Below are 24,154 nucleotides of genomic sequence, written 5' to 3'. Positions count from 1 at the left end.
TTGCTAGTTTGTGTAAGCGTAAGTGTTTCTTATGTATGTGGTGTGCACACACAGAGGCTATCAGGGTGCTGGACGTCTTCCTGTATTACTCTCTACCTTATCCTTTTGAGTTAGTCTCTTACTGAACCTGAACCTGGAACCAGGTATGGTCTCAGGCATTCCTGTAACCTCAGCACTGTGGGGACAGAGACAAGAAGAAAACTGGCCTTCGCTGTCAGCCCAGGCACACACACACAAAAGTTTGATCAGCAAGACACTCTGCCCCAAAAGAATGAGGTAGAGGCTGGGCAGTGGTGGCACACACTTTTAGTCCCAGTACTCAGGAGGCAGAGGCAGAGGCAGGTGGGTCTCTGAGTTCATGGTCAGCCTGGTCTAAGGTAGAGAGTAACAGAGGAAGACACCCAGCATCCTCTTAAAGCCTTGCGTGTGCACACCCCCACACATATGTCACAGTTGAGATTACACTCATATACATACACACAGAGAGACAATAAAGGTGCTCAAATCAGGAGCACACCAGTCTCTTCAGACAAATGAATTTTGAATTAATGATATCTACTTATGTAGCATTTCTTGCTCTGAATTATGTCAATGCAAGTGTTCAAAACCTAAACAGATCTGACTTTTAAAAGTAATTAAATTTAGTTGGGTATGGTTTGACCTCTGACCTCAGGACTCAGGGAGAGGCAAAGGATTATTATAAGTTTGAAGCCAGCCTGAGCTACACACTGAGCACCTGACTCAACACAGGGACAAGAAGGAGATGGCTCAGCAGATAAACACCCTTGTCACTGGGCCTGATGCCCCAAATCTGATCAGCAGAGCTGTGTGGAAGGAGATGATTGGTTATTGCTTGAAAGTTGTCTTCTGACTTCCACATGTTGGCTACGGCATACATGGCCCACCCCCAACAAAATAAATATATGTTAAAAAAAAAAAAAAGAAGAAAAGGAGGGAGAGAAGGAGGGGGAGAGGGAGAGGGAGAGGGAGAGGGAAAAGGAGAGGGAGAGAGAGAGAGAGAGAATATCATTTTGTAGCCCAGGCTGGCCTTGAACTCACAGAGATCCACCTGCCTCTGCCTCCCAAGTGCTGGGACTAAAGGTGTACACCACCACCGCCAGCAAGATAAAAATATTTTTAGATTGCCCTCCACCCCCTGAAAAATCAGGGCAGTAGAGTCAGACAATGCTATTGCTATGCTGGACAGTGGTGACCCATGACTTTAATCCCAGCACTTGGGAAGCAGGGACAGGTGGATCTGCTATAAAGAGCCAGTTCTGGGGCTGGAGAGATGGCTCAGGAGTTAAGAACACTGGTTGTTCTTTCCAGAGGTCCTGAGTTCAATTTCCAGCAACCACATGGTGGCTCACAACCATCTGTTATGAGGTCTGGTCAGAAAGAATATTGTATACATAATAAATAAATAAATTTTTTTTTTTAAAAAAAGAGCTAGTTCCAGGACAGCCAGGGCTACACAAAGAAACCAGTCTCAAAAAAACAAAACAAAACAACAAAAAACCCACACATAAATAAAATGCTATCGCTAAAAATAATTGGGCATAGAGAATTTGTTTCAGGAAGTAGTTTTCAGATTGCATTCTTGTTGAGTTTAGAGTTCTCACTCTTATGTATAACTGTTCTTTTCACATGTTTAAATAATTGTTTACATTTTTCCCCCTCAGGCTGGCTTCCCACTCACTATGCCGCCCAGGTTGCACTCCCCCCCCAATCTTTCTTCCTGTCCTTCCAAGTGTGGAGACGCAGCACTAAGCTACCTCCCCAGACCTAAAAAGAAAACGTTTGAGGAAGGAGGCTTAAATAAGCTCAAACTGCTCGCTCAGAGTGATGGAGGGAGAGAAAAGGAATGACGATGTCAGGAATCCAGGAGACAGCAGGATAGTGCGGTGGGGTTCGTTTTGTTTTGACCGGGTAACTAAGAACTAACTGGAGATCCGCTCTCCGTCACGTGCTGGCGCTTGAAGAAGATGCCAGGACAGGGAACTCTCTCCTAACTCAAGCTTGGGGCTCTCGGGCCCGGCTTCCTGTTGGCCCTGTGTGCTGCGAATTTAGACGAATACTCCAGAAGTAATCCAAGTCATGGGAAGGCATGATTGCAGCGTACATTTATTTTTATTTAAATTAATTTTATCCTTTCCTGCTTAGGGAAAAAAAATATGTATTTCTGTATGTGCGTGATTAAAAACGTCCTAGCGAAAAAAAAAAAAAAAACAAAACCTGTATTCCCTGTTCTCACCGCCAATCCTGCTTGCGGGTAGAGACAAGGCAAAAACCAAAAAACAAAAAAAAAACCACAAAAAACCCAAAACCCTGACATTCACCCTCCGGCCAGCAGGGGGAGGCAGGCCGTGCGCCTTGGCCGCTCCGGCCGCTCTCTTCCCCACGTCGCCGGCGTCTTGGCGGCGCTACATACTGCGCATGCGCACGACACTCCGGTCTTTTTCCCCCTAGCGCCGCCGGGCCCGCAGGTCTGCGTGGAGCCGCGATTGCGGGTTTCTGTCCGCAGCATGGTGAGTGGGCATCGGGGGCCAGGGCGGCGCCTGCACGGGGCCGGGGGCCCCTGCTCTCGCCGATGCCCGCGCGCGGGGCCCGTCCCGTGCGGCGCGGGCGCAGATGGCGCTCGATTCTCGGCTGTGCGGCCGCCGCTCCTAGCGTGGCCTTCATGGCTGCCGGGGGGAGGGGCCGCGGCGTTGGGGGCCCGGGACGCGGCTGGCTGGGGCGGGCGCCCCGCTCGACCCCGGCCGCCTCTCGGGGCGTCCCGACGGCTGCCGTGCGGAAGCCTGGCCCGGGCCGGGGAAATGGCTTTTAAACCGGGATTGTCAGCGCAGGCTGGGCGCCGTGGCACTCCTGATCCCGGAAGGGAGCACGCGTCAATTGGGATTTGGCGGCTCTTAACCCCTTCCTAGCTAGTGCCTGGTCCTCGTTTGCGGTGTGTTTGCTGAAATCGGACTTGGGAGGTGGACTGAGGGTGGAGGTAGCTTTGCCCAGTGTGAGTGACTGCGGAGTGTACGCCGTCCCGGAGCACCGAGGCACTCAGTTGAGGTCTTCACCAGACGCAGGGAGGAAATGAGAATTGTGAGGTTAAGTTCTCAAGGTGAGGTTTTCAGCACAGATTGCTGTCCAGGGTGATGCTTCCCAGAAGGTTGGCACAGGGATCAATTGGTACCGGTTCACGAGAAAGCAAGTAAAGGAGTTGAAAGAGCGTTTAAAGAGAATAACGAAAATGAGCTTATACCTGCTAAGTAGACGTAGATCCTGCAGCTGTGGAGGGCTGAGTCTCGGGCCAGGGCCTTGCCTCTGCATCCACCTTTACAGCTTTTCTGATGCTCGGTGATGTGTGTGCACGATCTCAGCCTGTGGGTTGGGGTCGCAGATTGGATATTTACATTACGATTCATAACAGCAAAATTACAGTTATGAAGTAGCATGAGGAACCGTGTTAAAGGGTCACAGCATTAGGAAGGCTGAGAGCCACTGCTCCAGAATGGTTGTAGATTCCAGTCTGCTAGAAACATGCTATAAGTTGACAGTTGTATTAATTTGCTTTTGAATGTTATTGCTACATGGTTAACTCAGGTCAGAAGTACAGACGCAGGAGCTATCAAATTCTAGGTCGTCTTGGGCTACATAGTGACAGCCTGCTTGAAAAATAACATTGAAACATTTAGTAAAACACTGATGACTTTTTTTCCCTTTAAAGGGGTTTGTGAAAGTTGTCAAGAACAAGGCCTACTTCAAGAGATACCAAGTAAGATTCAGAAGGCGGCGAGGTATGAGCAGCTTTTCTCCTGGTCTTGTTTCTGGATCAGCTTCGTGGTGGAATATCCGTCTTAAATTTTGTTGTTGTTGTTGTTCTTGCAGAAGGTAAAACCGACTACTATGCTCGGAAGCGATTAGTGATCCAAGACAAAAATAAGTACAACACACCCAAATACAGGATGATAGTTCGTGTAACTAACAGAGACATCATCTGCCAGGTGAGTTATGTTTGAGCATTGTGTGATCAGACTCCACAATTTATTTAATCGCTGTGATAGAGGTTTTCTTGGAGTTAGGTTTAAAGCTGACGCTTCAAAATGCTATTTTTGGCTGGGCGGTGGTGGCGCACGCCTTTAATCCCAGCAAGTGGATCTCTGAGTTCGAGGCCAGCCTGGTCTACAAGACCAGGTCTACTTCCAGAACAGGCACCAAAGGTACAGAGAAACCTTGTCTCAAAAAAAAAAAAAAATGCTTTTTTTTTTTTTTGGGGGGGGGGGCAGGTTTGGAAATCCTGACCCAGTTTAATTGAGTTTGGGAGAAAGGCTGGGGAAGCAGGTTTGCATGTGGTCTAGTCTCCTAATTACTCCTGCAGAGTTTGTCACACACGAGCTCCTGGCTCTTACTCTATGCCACTTTACTCATTTAAGAGGCCGGTAATCGGTTCAAAGTAGGAAGGCCCAGTTTTTTATTACTATTATTTAATGAGCACTGGTGTTTTGCCTGCATGAGGGTGTTGGGTACCCCAGAACTAGGGTTACAGACAGCTGTGAGATACCATGTGGGTGCTGGGAACTGTGCCTGGCTCTGCGAGAGCAGCATGCCCACTGAGGCATCTCCAGCCCCTGCTGTTAAAAGGACAAGCAGGATCACCACCCGGCTGTCCAGTAAGGTCCTGGATTGAAAAGCCAGCTTGTTATTTCTGTTTGAAATGGGTTTTAAAATGTACAAAAAATGTGTGGAAGCCCTCCAAGAAATGGCAGTTCCTGTATTCAGAACTTGCACGCGAGTTCTGGGTAGCTGAAATTTGCTGGCAGGGTGCACTTGCTTTCTATGCAAATTTATTAACTGCGAAGGGAGGGTTGTCTGTTCTGAGAACTGAGCACCACCTAGCTAAGGCTTAGTTGAATTTAGCCTCAAGGATATTTTAAGAGTTGGGTTTTTTGTTTTACTTGATTTTTTGGGGTGGGGAGATTTGAGACAGAATGTGTGCAGCCTTGGCTGTTCACTTTGTAGGCCAGGCTGGCCTGAACTCACAGAAATCTACCTAACTACCTCTGCCTCCAGTGCATTTGGCACCACAGCCCCGACTTTTATTTTTTGTAATTGTAACTAAGTTCTAATGTGTAGTATGTGGTTTTTGCTAAACTTCTGTGTAGTTGACAAGTGGTAAATTCTATGTGGGTGAGGATGACACACAGCTATAGATGTTCATAGAAGTCTCTTCTCCCTCGTCTTGTTAAAAGGACTAAGGTGGAACGGTACTGGAGCAACGAACACTAACCTGTTTTTTTTTCTCACCGCAGATTGCCTATGCCCGTATAGAGGGGGATATGATAGTCTGCGCCGCCTATGCACACGAACTGCCGAAATACGGTGTGAAAGTTGGCTTGACAAACTATGCTGCCGCCTATTGTACTGGCCTGCTGCTGGCCCGCAGGGTGCGTCCCCTGTGACTTGTGGGGAAAGGGAGCTGTCCTTGTGGCTTCAAGGCCATTGGCGTGGACTAGAGTTTGGTCTGCTTTGTTTCTGGATCTGTCTAGACCAGCTCTGTCTGATAGTTTTCTTCAGTGGTGGGGTCTGTGTGGTTTGCTGTCCATTGGGTATAGTTTGAGTATTTCAGATTGTTTTAATGCTTCCGAGAGCTGATGTTATGTGTTTATTTATTTGTGTGTATGAGTGGGGCACACGCCTGCCACAGCACACTGGCGGTCAGAGGACACCTGCATGGGCTGGTTCTCTTCTAACCGTGTGTTCCAGGGGTGGGTAGCAAAGTACCTTTACCCTGTGAGCTGTCTCACAGCCCAGAACTTAGCTTTTAATCTTGAATTTGAAAAGTCATTTGAGAATGGCTAGCCAGCAAAGACCCAACTACCTAGAGGTGTGTGAATCTTCTACCAGCCTGCATTAAAATTGTAGGTTAGGAGTGTTCTACTCAGATCCTTAGAATCTGATGTGATGGGATATCTATCACAGGTAGTTTATTTAGACATTGAAATTTAAGAAAATACCCGCTTATCTACATGATTGACAGGCTCTACTAGTAGGGGTGGAAATGGGAAGTCTACCTTATTTTTGTGCTCTCAGTTCTGACTGTTTTGCCGTGTAGTCGGCAAGCAATGTGTCAATGTTGACCCCATCATCCTGGGTTGTTAAAATATACTTTTTGCAGGGGGTGCGTTGCTATCTATGATAGGTAAAAACATCTTAGTGAGGCCTTGGCTTATGGTGAAGCCATAGCCAGATAATGTACCAGCAGAGGAGTAGCCCAAATTAAAACGTTATACAGCAGAGCTGCAGACAGTTGTTCTTTCAGCCTAGGATCCTACCTAAAATCTATTAAAACTACATCTGAAGATGTTGAAATTGTAGCCAAATACGACTGAAGAAATACAGAATTCACACAAGTAAATGTAAGGATCAAATTGTTCCATTGTTAGATGAAACACATTTAGGGTAGTTTGAATGCATTGAGATGGGTTTTTATGTTGCCTTCTCCGTTCATAGCTTCTCAACAGGTTTGGTATGGACAAGATCTATGAAGGCCAAGTGGAGGTGACCGGAGATGAATACAATGTGGAAAGCATCGATGGTCAGCCTGGGGCCTTCACTTGCTATTTGGATGCTGGTCTTGCTCGAACTACAACTGGCAATAAAGTTTTCGGGGCCCTGAAGGGAGCTGTGGATGGAGGCTTGTCTATTCCTCATAGGTAATAAATAGTATTCAAGGTTTCTGCCTCGACTCCAGCTTTTCATGTTTGTTAATGATTGGACGGTGACAATCATTCTGTGCCTGCTGTATGTTAGATAGCTGCACAGGAAGGGATTGTAACCTGTATTAGAAAAGGAGACAAGGTCCCTATCTGGCCCAAGCTAGTCTGGAACTTGAGGTGATAATCTTCCTGCCTCTGCTTCCTGAGTGTTGGCATTAAAGGTGTGTGTCACCACTGCCTAGCCCTGTGCATTTTCTTTTTCTGGTCAGAGTAAAAGTTGGCTTATTGAGTTGGGGGAAAATGTGGCTTTTAGAATATACATTTAGAAACAAAGCTTTCAGCTATTAATTAAGATTGTTGAGCATTGGAAATTAAGTAGATTAACTTGTAGTTTCTTGAAGTTGGTGTGATTTTTGTCAAGTAGATGACTTGATTGGCTTATAAATTGCTCCTTGAATTTCTTCATTCGTTGTGACTTTAGATAAATCGCTAATTCCTTTTATCCTGGGTACTACTGAGAAATAAAAGGATTTGAGGGATGAGTTTTGGGGCTGCTTCCTATGCCAGTGGGCAGGGGGAACATGTGCTAGAAAATAATGATGACTATTTAAAAGCCCTGATCTGAGCAGGTCGGTGGTAGCACACGCCTTTAATAATCTCAGCAAGGCGGGTGGATCTCTGAGTTGGAGGCCAGACTGGTCTGCAGAGCTAGTGCCAGGACAGGCTCCAAAGCTACACAGAAACCTTGTCAAAACCGAAAGAACCAAAAAGTGTTGATCTGGCTATGTAAATACTCGGGAGACAGAAGGGTGACTAAAGGCTACCCTGGGCCATATCTAGTTCATCCCATGAAGATGAAAAGCAAATCTGTTTCTGGAGTCTATCTTGTGGAATTCAGAGGTGAGCTGCTAGTGATGACATCCTGCTAACTGAGCAGTTAGTAGTTGGTCCTTTGACTGCATATGATGCGATAACTTGTTTCAAGACGGGACTGATGGCAGCTCCTGGGGTGAGTTCCGGGATGTCGTGGTTGCTTGTGTGTACACTGAAATATGAACATTTCATTTTAGTACCAAACGATTCCCTGGTTATGATTCTGAGAGCAAGGAGTTCAACGCAGAGGTCCATCGCAAGCACATCCTGGGCCAGAACGTTGCGGACTACATGCGCTACCTGATGGAGGAAGATGAAGACGCTTACAAGAAGCAGTTCTCTCAGTACATAAAGAACAACGTTGCTCCAGACATGGTAAAAATTTACCTGAACTGCCCGTTCACTTGAGCGAATACTAGTTTCACTGGGTTGCAATCTTAATGGGTTTATTTCAGGTGCGGAAAGGAAGGTTGCATGTTTCTCTGGGTGGATGGATAGGCTCCTGGGCTGCTGCTGCCTTACGTGGAGTTAGCACATTGGGTGGAAGGCTTCCGGGATCTCCAGTCTTGGGTGCAGACAAGGTAGCAGGGGTGGTTCCTGCTCTGCTTGCCTCAACTCGCTGGTCAGATTTTCAGTGCAGTTGTGCAAACTCGATCACTAGCTCTGCATAATGTGGCAGCGGCTAAGGGAACCAGGTTTGCTAGAGCAATTGTGGTGACAGCAATGCACGACCTCAGGCTGCTACTGAGGTGCCCATTCTGTCCCAGAACAGGTCTGCTGTTTCTCATTATTCATTCTTTAGTTTTTCTTACCAGGCTTCACTTTCTCCTGAACATAACCAGGGAAGTTGATATTCAACCAGGATTGTCTTAAGATAGTCCTGCTCCTACCTCCTAAATCCTACCCTGGTATTGGAGTTAAAGGCATGCACTACCATGCCCTACTGTGACTAACATTGTGATTTTTGGATGGAATGAAAAAATATATTTTAGAGTTTATTAATCCTTGTGAGCTGTACAGGTTGTTTGCAAAAGTAAGGGGTCAGAGGAGGTATTGTGTTTGCAAGAGTGAATTTGGTATTAGAAATCTAGGATGATGCAGATGAACTCACTGGAATAAGACACATGTGCATCGGTGGCCAACCTGGTCTCCAGAGCTAGTTCCAGGACAGCTAGGGAGGCCTACAAAGAAACCCTGTCTCGAAAACAAACAAAAAGTGTGTGTGTGTGTGTTATAGAGAGCACATCACACCATTACTAAGCTATTATCACTGTAAAGTATGGGTTGGGAAGCACCATTTTCTGTGGTCGTATGCTTTGGATATCATTTGAAACTAAATTCACAGCTTGAACTTTAAGACAGTGGTTGTGCTTATGTAGGTTTTTTCTGGGTCTTGTATTGACCTACTTACGTTGTATTTGCTCAAAACGTCACATTCCTGGGCTTTGGATGCATTTTTAAAAAGATTTATATATACACACACACACACACACACACACACACACATATAGTGCTTTACTTTGATGTATGCCTGCATAACCAAGGACATCAGATCCCATTGTAGATGGTTGTGAACCATCGTGTGAATGCTTGGAATTGAGTTTAGGATTTCTGAAAGAGGCTGAGCCATCTCTCCAGCCTTGAAATGCATGTTTCGTAGCTTCCTGTGTTCATGCCACACTGCTTTTTGGCTAATATTTTTTATTTTGTTGTATTCAGGATTAAACCCGGGTTTTTGTAGGGCTAAACATGTGCTCAACCACTGAGCTTCTATCCCAGGCTTTTTGTTGTTGTTTTGTTTTCTATGACAGGGTTTGTCTGTGTGGCTCTTGGAGCCTTGAACTCCCAAAAATCTGCCTGGCTCTGCCTCAAGTGCTGGGATTAAAGGCCACCAGCGCCAACTCCCTAGTTTATTTTTTCTGCAGCATTCTTTTTCTGTGTTCTTGTATTATTCTCTGCAGACATGATTTACAGTGTGAATGATTTTCACCTAAATCATCCCCTCATCTACATATGGGAAGCTGTATTTGTTCTCTGTTGGGAAGAACCAGGTTGTTTACTTTGCTCAGGCAGATTTTCTAGCTATGGTGGACTGTGATGGGGGGGACTTATTTTCTGAGATGGAATCTCAGCATATAAGGTACTGGGATTACATGCCTAGGCTATCACATTCAGCCAAGAAATTAACTTTTTGTGGTGGGTTTTTTGTTTTGTTTTTTTTTTTTTTGAGACAGGGTTTCACTATAGCCCTGGCTCTTTTGATACTCACTCTGTAGATCAGGCTGGCCTCACAGAGATCCGCCTGCCTCTGCTTCTTGAGTGCTAGGATTAAAGGTGTGCACCTCCACCTGGCTTTTGAACACCCCTTCTTAAAAGGGGGCTGGAGTTGATACTACAGATTCAGGATTACAACCTTGAGTTTGTTGTTTTGACGCGGGGGGAGGGTTGAGACAGAGTTTCTTCTCTCTTGCTTTGGAGGAGATTTAGAATCAAGTTTCCAGCAACAAAATTTAGTCAAATAGGTAAGGTTTGAGTTTCTACAGACTGTACTAACTACCACATAAGAATAAATGGCAGAGTATGTCTTCAGTGCTGGGAATTGCTTTAAAAAGCTTGTGTAAAGGTAGATTGTAAACCTGAAATATGCAATAAAGGAAATTGGTTTCTAGATTTGTCGTGTCGTCCCCCCCCCCCCCCCCCCTCGTGGACCTTCCTTGCCCTGCAGAGTTCCCATCTTGGGCCCTTGGTCTGGGCGTGTGCCTTGCCTTGAAAGAATGCAGGTCAGGCAGTAGATTGCGGGTAGCAGTTTATTTCTGTGAAGATAAGTTTGTTTTAGACTGGGCATGGCTGCCTCTCAACATCAGTAGACTGAGAATGCTGTGAGGAAAAGGTAGGTTACACTTTGGCATCTAAGCAGGTAACATCCGCTTAGTTCTTCAGAGAACTGAGATTGAGCAGGCAGTGAAGTACTATACCTCACTAATAGGGCATCTGAAGTGAAGGCAAATACTGTTTGCTTTGCTTTGTTCCAGATGGAGGAGATGTATAAGAAAGCCCATGCTGCTATACGAGAGAATCCAGTCTATGAAAAGAAGCCCAAGAGAGAAGTGAAGAAGAAGAGGTTTGTGTTCTACCGTTCTCTAGTAATAAGGTTTCGTCTCGCTGGTCAGATTTTCAGTGCAGTTGTGCAAACTCGATCACTAGCTCTGCATAATGTGGCAGCGGCTAAGGGAACCAGGTTTGCCAGAGCAATTGTGGTGACAGCAATGCACAACCTCAGGCGGCTACTGAGGTGCCCATTCTGTCCCAGAACAGCCTGTGTGTTTTATGACTCCTATAGAGGAAGCACTGTTACAGGGTCACAGCCCCCAGGACTGAGTTGATGACAGTAGTAGGTTTGTAGCCATTCTCGGCTGAGGATGGATGTGCTGTAGAACCTGAGGTGGGTGTGGTGGCACAGTTTGATCTCAGCACTCAAGAGGTTGAGGCGTGAGGATGCCATGAGTACAGTCACTTAAAGGAGAGGTTGATTGATATATCTCTGAAAACCATCTCCAGATAATGAGGTTTTCAGCCTCATCCAGTTACAAAGTCTGTTGCTTTTCAGCTGAACTTGGGAGCTGTGTTCCTGCATTTCTTACTTTTCACTTTGTTCTGTAGGTGGAACCGTCCCAAAATGTCTCTTGCCCAGAAGAAAGATCGGGTTGCTCAAAAGAAGGCAAGCTTCCTCAGAGCTCAGGAGCGGGCTGCTGACAGCTAAAGCAGTTTTCTATGAAGAGTTTTTCATAAAGATAATAAACTTATTGACCAAGCAGCCATTTCTGTGTTGGCTAAGCTGTTATTATGAAACTGGGGGATTAGCATGAAGTCCTGAAATCAGAGGTGTGGAACTCTCGGGTCCACGGCCTCTGCTGGGCTTGAGGGCAAGTGTAACCATATCTGGTGGCAGTTTCCCCACCTCGACAAAACAAGCTTAGTTATTTTTCCAGAAAAGCCATCTTACATGGATTCCAGCGGATCTCGGGTTTCTAGTCTTCCTGGAGGAATCGCTATCCGTTAGCTTGTCAAATCTGGTAAGCTACAGACCCACGATCGTTAGGATACAGTTCTCCAATGAGAAGAAAATACCTCAGAGTCGATCTTGACAGCAAACCAGTGTGAACCCATGGCTGGAAGATTCGAGAATATCAAGTTCAGATTTTAATAATTTAAACAGAAAGGGTTGTGGGCTTTTCTAGGCTTAGTTTTTATTTATTGGTTTATTGGTTGGTTGGTTTTTCAAGGCAGGGTTTCTGTGTATCAGTTCTGACTGTCCTGGAATTCACATTTTAGACCAGGCTGGCCTTTAACTCACAGAGGTCCGCTTGCCTCTGTTCTGGAGATTAAAAGCGTGCACCACCACTGCCTGGCCTTAAATTTTATGCAGATCTTGAAAGGTATGTGCCAGACTTGGATATACATAGAAAGATAACTTAAAAGGGTCCAGTATTAAATCTTGAATTTACAAGTTTTATAAACCGGGTGATAAATTTATGCCTCCTAAGAAGTAACTCTTGGTTCCACAAGAAAAAATGGTCTTTGATTTATTTATGCTGTCAAAATAGCCTCAATTTATTTGTCAGCTGAGGTGGTTCGGGATTTGAACCTCTTAAAATGTCAGGCTCTGCATTATGGTACTGGGCTTCATGAAAACAGTTACTTAAGTACATCCCCAGCATAAGGTAATACCTGCTGACTGAGTCTAAGATGACCCCATCAGATCTTCAGGTTAATTCCAGTCAGTGGCAACTTCATGTGAAGCTAAGAGTTGCTCCCAACGTTCTAAACTCCATATGAAGTTAAAATGTGTAAGTATAATACAACAAACCAGTCTTTTAATAAAAGGAGTCATTTTAATTTACCTGTGTGGCATTTTTAATTTGAGTTAATGTGCAGACTTTTTACCATGCTAAAACATTAGTAAACTCATAAATTTCCTTGTTTACACAGCAGCTTCAATGCAAACAATGTGTCCAGCAACGGGATTTGCCAACAGATCCACAGAGCACTCACTGTTTATGGAATGAGGCTTTTCACAGCATTAATTTCAGTCAACATATTAAGAGTGAATGTACTTATGAAAGGGCAGGGATGAGTTTTGAACATATCTTGGCCCTACACCTGCCGTTACTGTCAGCACATTTCAGGTGATAGCTTCATAGGCTCCGGGGAGAGAAGCCATTCTTTTAATGGCTTAAATGTTCTTAAAATTAATGTAGATTCTTGATGATGGCAATGCTATCCAAAAGAACTAAGAGTCATTTGTGTAGGAAATTTTCTTCCACAACAATGTTTTTAGGTTATTTAATATCAAAGAATGTTCCATTTCCATTTGATTTGCTGTGACTTTGAGAGCAATACAAGAATAGAGCTGCTTTTCCAGTTCTTCCCGGATTTCACTCGGAGCACCATGCAGTAAGTAGTCTTTGAGTAGCTGACAGGCTTTTGCCAGGTTTGGCTGTATTACTTCTGAAGTGCATTTCATTGTACTCTGGTCACAGCTAGTTCTGCAGTCTGTACCATAGACGCAGTCCAGGTCAGACTCGCAGTGGCGGTCCTTAATAAGCTCCTTTAGGTTGGTCTCGGGCACAACCTTCCTCATGTCCACCATCTTCAGGTCGTACTTCTCATTGTACCCTAGGTTTCTGGCACTAGTGTCACACATGAGGAAGTTTCCGTAGGGGCCGTGGAAAACGTCCTCCACGAACTCTAGAAGTCCTATGGCTATCTTTGCCTTTCTAGGCCAAGACGGTGTGAACAGCTGATCCATGCTCCTTCTGAACCCAGATGGGATAAAAAGTTCAATGACCCATGGAAGACTTATTCCGTAGAGAGAGGTATATTCAACGCTTTCCATCACATAGAGATCACCACAGAACCCCATTAGTTTGGGGGTGTGTTCTTTATCTTTAAGTATGACCATCAGAAGAAACTCATTCAGCTGGAGAAGGGCCCATGCTGACTTGGCTTCTCCTAAGGAGACCTGGCCATCTCTGTCTCCGTCGGCCACTGTCAGGATGAGGTTGACCAGTTCAGAGAGGTTTCCTTGGTCACCTAATTTTGCCTGTCAAGATAAAGATTTGTTGAGTTACAAAGAAGGAATAAAAATTAGGATCCTTAATTTAAGCTTGGTATCTTAGCAAGTAAGTCTGAATATAAAAAAAATGCGGAAATGTTCTTAGTGAGTCTAGAGTACCCTGTGTGGGGGCCTGAATTTCATCTCTAGTCCAAAACAAAACCAAAGGCCTCTGATAGAATCAGTTTGTAGGTCACGTCACTGTGCTGGCAGTTATCCTGCCACAGAAAGAAAGAATGCCCTACACCTCCCAAATACTGAGCGTGATTATCATGTATACTGTGGGGGGCACACATGATTGTCATGTATACTGTGTGTGTCTGGGCACACATGCAGCGAATGTATGGACTTGGTGTGGGGTGGAAGTTAGAGGAGAGCTTGTGGAAATCAGTTCCCTCTTTGTACCGTGTGGGTTCTGGAGATTGAATTTGGCGGCAAGTGACTTAGAATTAAAAAGTAAATTATTTCTAGTTACTATTTTTTGAAAATAAAATCTAGAAAAAAAATAAGAAAAACCTAAACAGCTTTTCTTTCTTTTGAGATGGCCAACTGTAGGCCTGAACTGCTTCTCTTGTCTTTGCCTTCCAAACCCTGGGATTATAAACATTCACGAACATGGATTTAAATAATTTCAAATCCAATGTAATGGTGCAAACCTATAATACTAAAAATAATACAGAAAGCTGAGGATTACAATTCAAAGCCTGTCTGGTCAATTTAGTCTGTTTCAAAATAAATTTTTTTTTTTTTTTTTTTTTTTTTGGTTTTTCGAGACAGGGTTTCCCTGTAGTTTCTAGAGCCTGTCCTGGAGCTAGCTCCTGTAGACCAGGCTGGCCTCGAACTCAGAGATCCGCCTGCCTCTGCCTCCCGATCAAAATAAATTTTTAAAAAGACAAAAAGGAGTTGGGTGATGCTGGAGCACACCTTTAATCCTAGTCCTTAGGAGGCAGGGGCAGGCAAATCTCAGCTCAAGGCCAGCCTGGTCTACAAAGTGAGTTCCATGACAGCCAGGACTACTACACAGAGAAACTCTTGTCTCAAAAAACAAAACAAAAGATAAAAGGGAAGGGCGAGGGATATAGCTTAGTGGTCCTTGGTTCATTCCCCCATATAATGGGGTCCAGGTATTGAGACTACATTAGTTTTATTTCACTTTTTGTATCAGATTTATTACTTATGTAGGCCAGGCCGGCCTGGAACTTAACTATGTAGCCCAACTAAACTGGCCTCAAACTTGAGGCGACTTTCCTGCCTCACCTCGGTCTTCCAAGTAGCTGAATTACAGGTATAAGATGCTGTGCCTGGCTCTTGTTATCAACTGAATGTCAAAATGTGCAGCAATAGCCACTCAATTCTGTTTATAGCTATTATAAATAATATAAAGGTTACCATCCATTTTTTTCCCTTTTATTGGGATCATTTCTTCAGGACGGAGGCTCGAAAGGAAAGCATGCCAACAATACAATGAGTTAAGACAGGGTCCTGCGGGTTCCTCTGTGTGAACCCAGCTTCACGCTGCAGGTGTGACTAGACACACTCACCTTAAAGAGACTGTAGACCATTTCTTTGAATTTCTGCACAGTAGTTCCCCTGGTTGGTTTATCAAATAGCACTACTTCTTTTCTTGGCTCCAATTCAGTTCCAAAATCAAGATGAAGAGCCTGTTCCATCTGACATTTCACAACACCTGGTAGATTATCCCAAATCCCTAAATACATCTTCATGAAAAAGAATGGTAAATTACATTACGTACCATACGAGAGGAGACGGCTGCATTTTTTCAGGGTCTCCTCCTCTACAAAACATAAGCAAGCACTGAACCACTGTGTAGATCCGTGACTGGGTAGCCCAGGTTGGTCTCAAATCCTCTGGCCTTAATCTCCGGAATGCTACCACACACCAGCATACCTGGCTCCTGACTTCATTTCTGAATGCGAATCTAAAGTATTCCCAAAGCTTCTTCCTTAAAAAACTTCCTTTAATCCCAGCACTCGGGAGGCAGAGGCAGCCTGGTCTACAAGAGCTGGTTCCAGGACAGCCAGGAGAAATAAAAAAAACAAAAGACAAACAAAAACAGCGCAGCTAAGATTTAGAATCTCTCTAGGCTGTTCAGGCTGTTGGCAAACAATGACCATTAAGTGGCTATGTATCAAATTAATATTATATAGTATTTACTACATTTTATGCAAGGCTAGCTTCCCTGCAAATGGTGTGTTAAATGCAAAAATGGTTATTAAGCTTGGAGCAAAGTCAACTGTAAAAGAAACTAGAAGACAATGTGAGGAGCAAGGAGTGTGTGCCGAGGGTATTACAGGCAGCACAGCAAGGGTCTTCAGCGACGCCCAGGGTTGAGCCTGCTGGAGCTCGTAGGAGCCCGTGTGTCATGGCATGTCTGGACGCCACCACATTCAGGAGCTGTATGCCTTAACTCTGATCAGGTCCAGTCTCGTCTTTCTGTCCCATTTCTCCATTTGGGATGGGATTTTTTTTTGTGTGTTTGTTATTTTTTGTTGTTTTATTTTCCTTTCTAAGATGGGGATTTTCGTTATAGATTTTCGTTCACTTGCTCTGTGAACCAAGCTGGCCTTAAACTCTGCCTTTGCCTCTCTCATGCTGGGATTAAAGCTGTGTGCCACAACACCTGAACTTAGTTTGTTTTCTGAGACAGGGCTTCTCTGTTCTGTAGCTCTGGCTGTCCTGGAACCTGCTACACAGACTAGGCTGACCTTGGACTCAGAGATGTGCCTGTTTCTGCTTCCCAAATGTTGGAATTAAAGGTGTTTTCCAACACCCACACACACACCAGAAGCTGAACTTTGTTTTAACAGAAGGCCCCTGAATTTTCCTTCCCTAAAGCAGCTGAGGCCTTGGGACTCTGGCTGTGGACTTCACTGTAAGGTAGACAGGAGCCTAGGAACAGATCGGCCCTGGGGAGCTCAGGCTGTGCCTACCCCTGGATTACCCCCATCTTATAAGGCCTTACTCTGAGCCCCCACAGATAGCTGGCCACCACCATCCGCAGCACTCCAAGGGGCACAAACTGATGGATCATGTTTTTTTTTTGTGCCAATAAATAATGGCACATCAAAATATACCAAATCATATTCGGAACCCCAGACAGATGGACTTTCAGTTACACCAGGTGGAAGTCCTTCATAGGGGATTATAAAAAAAGCCAAACCTCAAGACTGAAGTCTGGCAGGCAGGCTGACTCATTACCCAGTCATTTGTCCTGAACCTCATCCAGGAAAACTGCAATAATCTTGTTTTTTCTTTATATTGTTTTAATTAATGATAAGTTCTTCTGCATCATATTTATCAGCTTTTTATGGCTTGTGATTTAGTTCATTCTCCTATGCCTACAGTTTCATTCCTCTTGAAGTGTGAGCTCAAATGTTATCTTTAAAAACTTTCCCTGAAAACCAGCTTGATTTATGGTGCTGACCCATTCATCTATTTTTGAGATAAGAACTCATGAATCCGAAGCTGGCCTCAAGCTGGCTATGTAAACAAAGGTAACCTTAAACCTCTGGTCCTCCTGGCTCTACCCCTTGAGAGCTGAGAGTACAGGAATCTGCCGCGCCATGGACAGAACCCAGGGCCTTGTGCAGGGTAGGCAAACGCTCTACCATCTGAGCCCCAGCCCCAGCACGGTGAGTACCAGCTCCCAAGCACATCTGTCTCCACCTCCTTTGCTATTTCACCTTGTGTTTTTCCAGATAGAACAGTACACTGATAATGATTTTATTATCTATTTGTTCATCTATGAGCTGTGTGTCTCCCACCCTTCTGGGCAATGCCGGGTGCTTAAGGACAGCTGTCCGTCAAGAAGCACTCCTCCAGGACGCTGGGGAGGGATGCACAAGTCTCTGTCCCACTGTGTCAGGGTCTGTCCAGGTAGTTCCTCCGTCTCAGCCCCCTGTGTGCTTGGATCGTAGACATGCGCCACCATGCCTTCCTACATAAATACCTACTGGATGAAAGTATCAAACCACAAAACCTGGACAGGAGCTTGTATGTAGTCCTGTCTGACCTGGAATTTGCTGTGTAGACCAAGCTGGGTTGGACCTGAAATCCTTCCTGATACATGCACACCATGTTTAGCTTCAAGACTTTTTGTTTTGTTTTTCCAGCAGGGTTTCTTTGTGTAGTCTTGGCTGTCCTGGAACTAGCTTTTGTAGACCAGGCTTTTACTTTAAGGGGAATTTTGAGTTCACTAGCCAGGTACAGTGGCACATGACTGTAGAGACAGCCCTTAGGAGTTGGAGACAGACAGATTAAGAAAAGCTATAGCCACAGAGAGAGTCGGAGGCCAGTCTGAGCCACATGAGACTCTGCAGCAAAAAACAATAATTAATGATGATGGTGGCTGGACCTACTGAATTCTGGAGTGTTTACTGAATGTCCATACCTGGTTGCTGGGCTTGGTGGACAGGCATTTCCCAAGGTACAGTGTTTATTGAATGTCCATACCTGGTTGCTGGGCTTGGTGGACAGGCATTTCCCAAGGTACAGTGTTTCTGTGGCACAGAGGCTGCTGCACGCAGGTCCGTCAATCACTCCCGTCTTGTATTTGTCACACTGGAAACCAGGAAATGAAGAAGTAAATGTTCATATGTAGAACTATCTGAAGGATCAGAGTAACCAAGAGGTACAGTCTTTAAGAGAAAATTCTCAGCCGGGTGGTGGTGGCGCACACCTTTAATCCCAGCACTCGGGAGGTAGAGGCAGGTGGATCTCTGTGAGTTCGAGGCCAGCCTGGTCTACAAGAACTAGTTCCAGGACAGGCACCAAAAACTCCAGAGAAACCCTGTCTCGAAAATCAAAAAAAAAACAAAACAAAAAAAAAAAACAAAAAAAAAAAAAAACAAAGAGAAAGTTCTCAAGCCAGAAGGTGATGTTGCACACCTTTAATCTAATCCCAGCATTCCGGAGGCAGAGACAGGCAGATCTCTAAATTCAAGGCCAACCTGCTCTACAGAGTGAGTGATTAAGAGAGAGGAGGAGAGGAAGATCTAATGAAAGGAGCTCAGGTTTTGGATTTAGACAGACCTGCCGGGATTTGAATTTAAGCGTTGTTATTTAGCAGCTCTGTGAGAAGCTAGCTACTGGAGTGTACACAGAATTTTGGAAGCATCTTTCCCACTCATCATGGTCTTAAGTAGTATGATTTCTACTTCATCCAAGAAGAGAAGAACTATATTTTCAAAAACTTCACCACAGCAACCTGGGCTACAAGGTTGACTTCTAGGCCAACCTGGATGAGAATGAGATCCTACTTTCCAAGAGGAGAGGGAAAAGGGGGAGCAGGAAGAAGAAAAGGAAGGAGAAGAGGAGAGAAGGGGAAACAAGGAGAGGAGGAAGGAGGAGGGAGAAGAAATCTGAAAGGATATTTCAAGGCATAATTTGGGTTGAGGTAGAATTCAAAATGAAAATGCAGAATATTCATAGTGGAAAACAATTAAAACGTGTAGGATACAACTAGCACATCTCTTAGAGGGGGATTTACAGCTTTAAATGCAAGGCTGAAAAAACAAGAAACTATACTGAATCATTAAAGAGGCTCAGACTTGAGGCTTACACTAAGTTAAGCCTAAAGAGCTCACAAAGCCCTAGCACTAATGGGAGCAGAGCAAATTCCTCAAGATGCAGGAGGTGCAGGAGCAAAGAAGCAACACGTGCAGGAAAACCCAGCAATATCCAGAGCTCTGTCTTTAGAAACTTAAAGCAGAAGCCTCAGCAGACCTGACCATGAACACAGGAGAAGAGACAAAAACAAACATTAACAGGGAAGCTCTGGGTGGTGGTTGGGAAAAATACAAATAACTTCATGGCAATATATTTGAAATGAACAAGTTTTTAGAAAAATATAAATAACAAAAATAATGCCAGAATATGCAGCAAAGTTGAACAAAATTAATAAACTATTTGAAAATTTTTGTCCTACACAGGTTTCACACTGTAACCAGGCTGAGCTGGAACTCAGTAAGTACCTATGCTTGAACATGTGGCAATCCTCCCGCACTGACCTCCCAAGTCCAGGACTACAGCCATGAGCGACCTCGCTACTCGGGAATATTTTAAATAATGAAATCAGAACTGGCGGGGGGAAAAGGGAATTGCTGGAGGAGGAAGCATGAGGAAGAAATGAGGAGAAAGAATTAGCACACAGTGTACGATACCTATGTATGAAGAAACCATTACTTTGTATGCTACCTAGCCACATAGACACATATGTTTGAATTCTTAGTCCCCAGCTGGTAGAACTGTTTGGGGAGGATTAGGAAGTGTGGCTGTGATGGGGAAGTGTGTCACATCTCAACAGCCCATGCCGTCTCCAGCTCCTGGAGAACAGGCTGCAATGCTCAGCTACTGCCCCAGCACCATGCCTGCTTTCCTGACGCCATGCTTCCCACAGGAAGTCATAACTCATCCTCTGAAACCATAAACCCCAACAACTCTTCTATAAATTGCCTTGGTCACGTGATAAGTGTGCCTTGTCACAGCAATAAAAAGGAAACTAACCCCAGCATTTGGGAGGAAGAGGCAGATAGATCTCTGTGAGTCTGAGGCCAGCCTGGTCTACAAATAGACTTCCAGGACAGCCAGGGCTGTTACATAAAGAAACCCTGTCTTGAAAAACAAAATAACAACAAAAAAGACGAAGAACCTTCCTTAAGAAGTTAATGAAAAACGCAAGACACACACACAGTTCTGAACCAATACAGTGAAATATCTGTCCAGCATATATGAGGGTTCATTTCCTACACTGCATACCCAACAACAACCAAATCAGTAACCAAAACTCTTGCTCCAATGAGAACAGGTCTAGATCTAGAGGTCCTCTGAACGCTGCCACGGAGCTCTGTTTGCAGACATGGAACCTGGACCCAGTCAGCCTCCAGGGCTGTGCTTTTAACCAGCAGGTAAAGCGCCAGACTGACAAGCTGGACCGGAACTAGCAGAGCAGGTTTAAGGTTGACCCAGCAGGCACAACTCCTAGAGTCCCCACAGAAGGTCTCTGGTCCCCTCCCTCCCTCCCTCCTTCCCTCTCTCCCTCTCTCCCTCCCTCCCTCTCTCCACCTAAGCCAAGATGGAGCCACAACTTTGTGCAATGCCTGATACATCATCAAAAACAGACAGAAGTACCTGCCAACAGGGAGCTGAGGGAACACGCTGGGCTCTCACCGAGGTGTAGCACACTATCATAAAGAACCTCTGGGGCAGGACTGACAGTTGCCTTCTTCAGCAGTCCCGACCTTCAATTCTCCAATCCTAAGATCGCTCTGTTTAAAAAACATCCCTTTCTGGACACTTCCCTTTCCGCATGAAGAACTGCCGCCTGCTCCTGGGCCTACATCCTTCCCCCCTTTTTTACGTGTATCCCCAGGTCTGAGATCATCTGTCGCCTGGCTATCTTGTGTCCTGGAACGTAAGGTGACTTGAAGGCACAGGCCACCACGGGCATCTGTGAAGTGGCCCTGCCCTTGCACACTGTACAGCACTGAAAGTGCTCCACAAACATTTATTAGTTTCCAGTGTAAGGACACAGTGATTCTGACTGGGAGTCAAAGGCAGGGGAGCACCTGCAGTACCAGCTGTTCACTGAGGTCAATAGAACTGTATTCCCTTTTTAAAAAATTACTATGAAAAACATATTACTTTCCCATAATATCTAAGTTCCTTTTTGTTTTCTTCTTACAAAGTCTCTTATTGGTAAACCACTAAGCAGCAACCAGTCCAGAATACAGCTGTAAGGATCAGATTGGTTGTGAGCACAGGCCTCAACCCAAGCCTGCATCAAAGAGGCAGTCACAGAACAGGCTCTTCAGCATGTGGTTTCCTACCATAAATCAAAGGCGAACGTCCCACACATATGTGTGAAAAAAGCAGTTGGCTTCATAAAACTACAACCATTCCAAGTAATGTCTACAAAAGTGTTCATCTGTGCATCAAAATAACCAATAATTATTAAGTAATTTTTTAAAAATTAAAATTAAAATCAAAAGACTTTACTACTACTCTAATAAACAGCACTTGTTGCCTTTGCCTGCACCTACCTCATAGTATCAGAAGAGGGCACTATTTACCTTTCTTTTTACAAAACCCACTTGTCCTGACCGAATCCTGCCCCAAACTACAGACTGGACCACAAGGGGGCAGTAACAACAAGCAATGCATATAGTACTTGGCTTTTAAATATTTTCAAAAATCCATGATCTAAAAATGTATTTCAAATGCCACTTTCAGATTGCTGCTTTTCCTTAACAAGACTAAAAACCAGGCACACACAGAGACACATACATCCAGACACACACACACACACACACACACACACACACACACACACACACGTATATAGACAGATACTGGCATACATATAGCACAGATCCACAAATACAGACACACAGATACCCACACACATACACACAAAGAGATACAGATACAAGACACACAGATATATACACACTGCAGAGAGACAGACAGTCGCACAGGCAAACACAGGCACGCATGTGCACACGCACACACACAGAGCAGAGGTACGCTTGTCACAATGCCTGAAAACAACATTTTCTCTATCCCCTCTCACGTATTGCCAGCCGTCACCATTCCAGCGCTCTGTCTTAAGCTTTTCCATCTTTTCCTCTACTGACTTCCTCTCACACTTTAAAGATGCCCACGCCAGGCCAAGCTAAATAAAATTCTGTTGTGCATTACTGTCTAATCAAGAACATGGCTCCCAATGGCTTCAATTCAGTCTATCTTATGATTATTGCTTTATGTAATAAATCATTATCCTTGGGAATTGAATCTCAAAAGACACGAATTAGATTTGGAGTCCCTGGGACCACTTAGTGCCTTTGTTTAAAAGGTGTGTTCCTCTAATACTCACACAGGGCCACTGGCCAGGGGCACACCTCAACAACTACAGACAGGGTCTTGAACCCCCATCAGAGGAGCCAGTCAGAGGATGGAACCTTGTGGCCCTGAGAAATACACAGAAGTACTTCTCCCGCTCCAGCTAATGAAACAGGGCATGACTAGGAAATCCTGCCTACAGAGTCCAATTATACAAGATTTCTGTATGGCTGAACACCAAACAGGATTGACTGAAGTAATCCAGCAGTTAGGGAATTATAATTATGTACTAGTGAAGAGGGAGCATAACTGGAAAAGGGGAGGCTCCTTCCAACCAGGGAGAGTGGTCGCTCTCCTTTTCAGAAGTGGCTTCTCACCTTACAAACTCTGCAGGCTGACTTTGGTTTTCCTCGAGACCCTACTTAACTCCAACTGCTTTTTCTAGTTTTCAGAGCCTGTTATCAAGCTCAGAGTGGTTCACAGGTAGAATCCCAGCACTTCAGAGGCTGAGGCAGCAGGGCCAAGGCCAGCCTGGGTTACATAGCGATTTCTAAGCCAGTCTGGGCTACAGAGAGATCCTGTCCCTCCTCAACCCACTTCACCCCCCCCCCCCAAAAAAAAGGAGGAAAAATCTTCTTTTACAGGTAACCAAGTCCTAGCCAAGTCCAAGGTTTGGTGGCTTCTACATGGCTCTCGTTACTCCCTGGCCTGTGCAAATCAGCAGTGTTCTCAGGGAGGAAATGCTGGGTAAGCCTGACTCCCAGTCTGGGGAAGAAACACTCCCTTGCTGTGGCCCAGATACTTCTATTCTATAAGGCTCTGGGAGGTTTTGTTTTGAGACAGGTGTCACTATGTAGCCCTGGCTGGACTGGAACTCGCTATATAGAGCAGTCTGGCCTTGAGCTCACAGAGATCCACTGCCTCTGCCGCCCAAGAGGAACTACCTCCTCTATAAGCTTTTCTCTCTGTTCTGCTTACTACCGTCTCTCTGTTGGCAACGTCTTCTTTCTTTAGATTTTTTTACAGTACAACTATTTGTAGCACAGACTAAGTCATCTTAACCTGATGGGATGGTCTTTTGTTGTTGAAGTTTGGCACTTGAGACAGGACCTCATGTAGCCTAGGCTGGACTCAAGCTCACTATGGAGCAAGCAGATAGACTTCCTATCTTCCTGCCGCCACTCTCCAAGTGCTTTCTGAAATATATTTCATTTATTATTTGGGAGGAGGGGGCAGATGCACGAGCACAAATGTGCATTCAATTCCCCCCTCCTATCTTTACGTGGTTCTCAGGGACTGAACTCAGAACCCTAGGCTCGCATGGATAGTACTCTCCCTGCTGAGTTGGCCCCCCTCCACTTTTTAAAATAGGGTTTCGCTATTCCTCAGGCTAGCTCAAATTTGAAATCACCTTGCCCCAGTATTCAGTCCTGGGATTACAGGTGGGTGCCACCATACTGGCTATGCTGTGTTTGTTTTTCCTGTGTCGGCTTGGCTGGGCTACAGTTGTTAGTTACTAACCCAGTCCAGATGCTCCTGTGGGGGTTTGTGGATGGAGTTAAAGTCCATCGTCATTGACTTTGGGATCTGATTCAGTTCA

At 45.0% G+C, this 24,154-nt stretch overlaps 2 protein-coding genes and 3 non-coding genes across 7 annotated transcripts in view; 4 read left to right on the top strand and 1 right to left on the bottom strand.

The window, feature by feature from the left end:
- The first annotated feature begins 2,415 nt into the window (after positions 1-2,415).
- On the top strand, positions 2,416-11,394 carry Rpl5 (ribosomal protein L5). Of its 2 annotated transcripts, none has more exons than XM_038317316.2 (8): positions 2,416-2,528; positions 3,719-3,788; positions 3,880-3,995; positions 5,301-5,435; positions 6,502-6,704; positions 7,778-7,955; positions 10,616-10,701; positions 11,241-11,394. In XM_038317316.2, exons 1-8 carry the CDS (start codon positions 2,526-2,528, stop codon positions 11,338-11,340), a joined length of 891 nt encoding a protein of 296 aa, XP_038173244.1. In that variant the 5' UTR covers positions 2,416-2,525; the 3' UTR covers positions 11,341-11,394. The 2 variants fall into 2 exon arrangements, with proteins under 2 accessions (XP_038173244.1, XP_038173237.1); XM_038317309.2 differs by having other exon boundaries at positions 2,438-2,528; positions 10,613-10,701.
- Positions 7,615-7,709, top strand: LOC119806063. Its single transcript, XR_005284102.1, has one exon. It is a non-coding gene; the product is annotated as a small nucleolar RNA SNORD21 (small nucleolar RNA).
- LOC119806073 lies at positions 8,223-8,354 on the top strand. Its single transcript, XR_005284111.1, has one exon. It is a non-coding gene; the product is annotated as a small nucleolar RNA SNORA66 (small nucleolar RNA).
- Positions 10,766-10,897, top strand: LOC119806074. The gene has a single exon (XR_005284112.1). It is a non-coding gene; the product is annotated as a small nucleolar RNA SNORA66 (small nucleolar RNA).
- Positions 11,395-12,452: 1,058 nt separating the features above from the next.
- Positions 12,453-24,154, bottom strand: part of Dipk1a (divergent protein kinase domain 1A) — a 70,499-nt gene continuing 58,797 nt past the window's right edge. For both annotated transcript variants that reach the window (XM_038317291.1, XM_038317295.1), the window contains exons 3-5: positions 18,169-18,276; positions 15,237-15,413; positions 12,453-13,683 (exon numbers count right to left, since the gene is read on the bottom strand). In XM_038317291.1, the coding sequence (XP_038173219.1) occupies positions 12,871-13,683; positions 15,237-15,413; positions 18,169-18,276 (1,098 nt within the window). In that variant the 3' untranslated portion in view covers positions 12,453-12,870. The remainder of the gene's footprint in view (positions 13,684-15,236; positions 15,414-18,168; positions 18,277-24,154) is intronic.

Source organism: Arvicola amphibius, chromosome 1 (assembly GCF_903992535.2).
Source record: "Arvicola amphibius chromosome 1, mArvAmp1.2, whole genome shotgun sequence".
Taxonomy (NCBI): domain Eukaryota; kingdom Metazoa; phylum Chordata; class Mammalia; order Rodentia; family Cricetidae; genus Arvicola; species Arvicola amphibius.
This window is presented reverse-complemented; position numbering and strand designations above follow the sequence as displayed.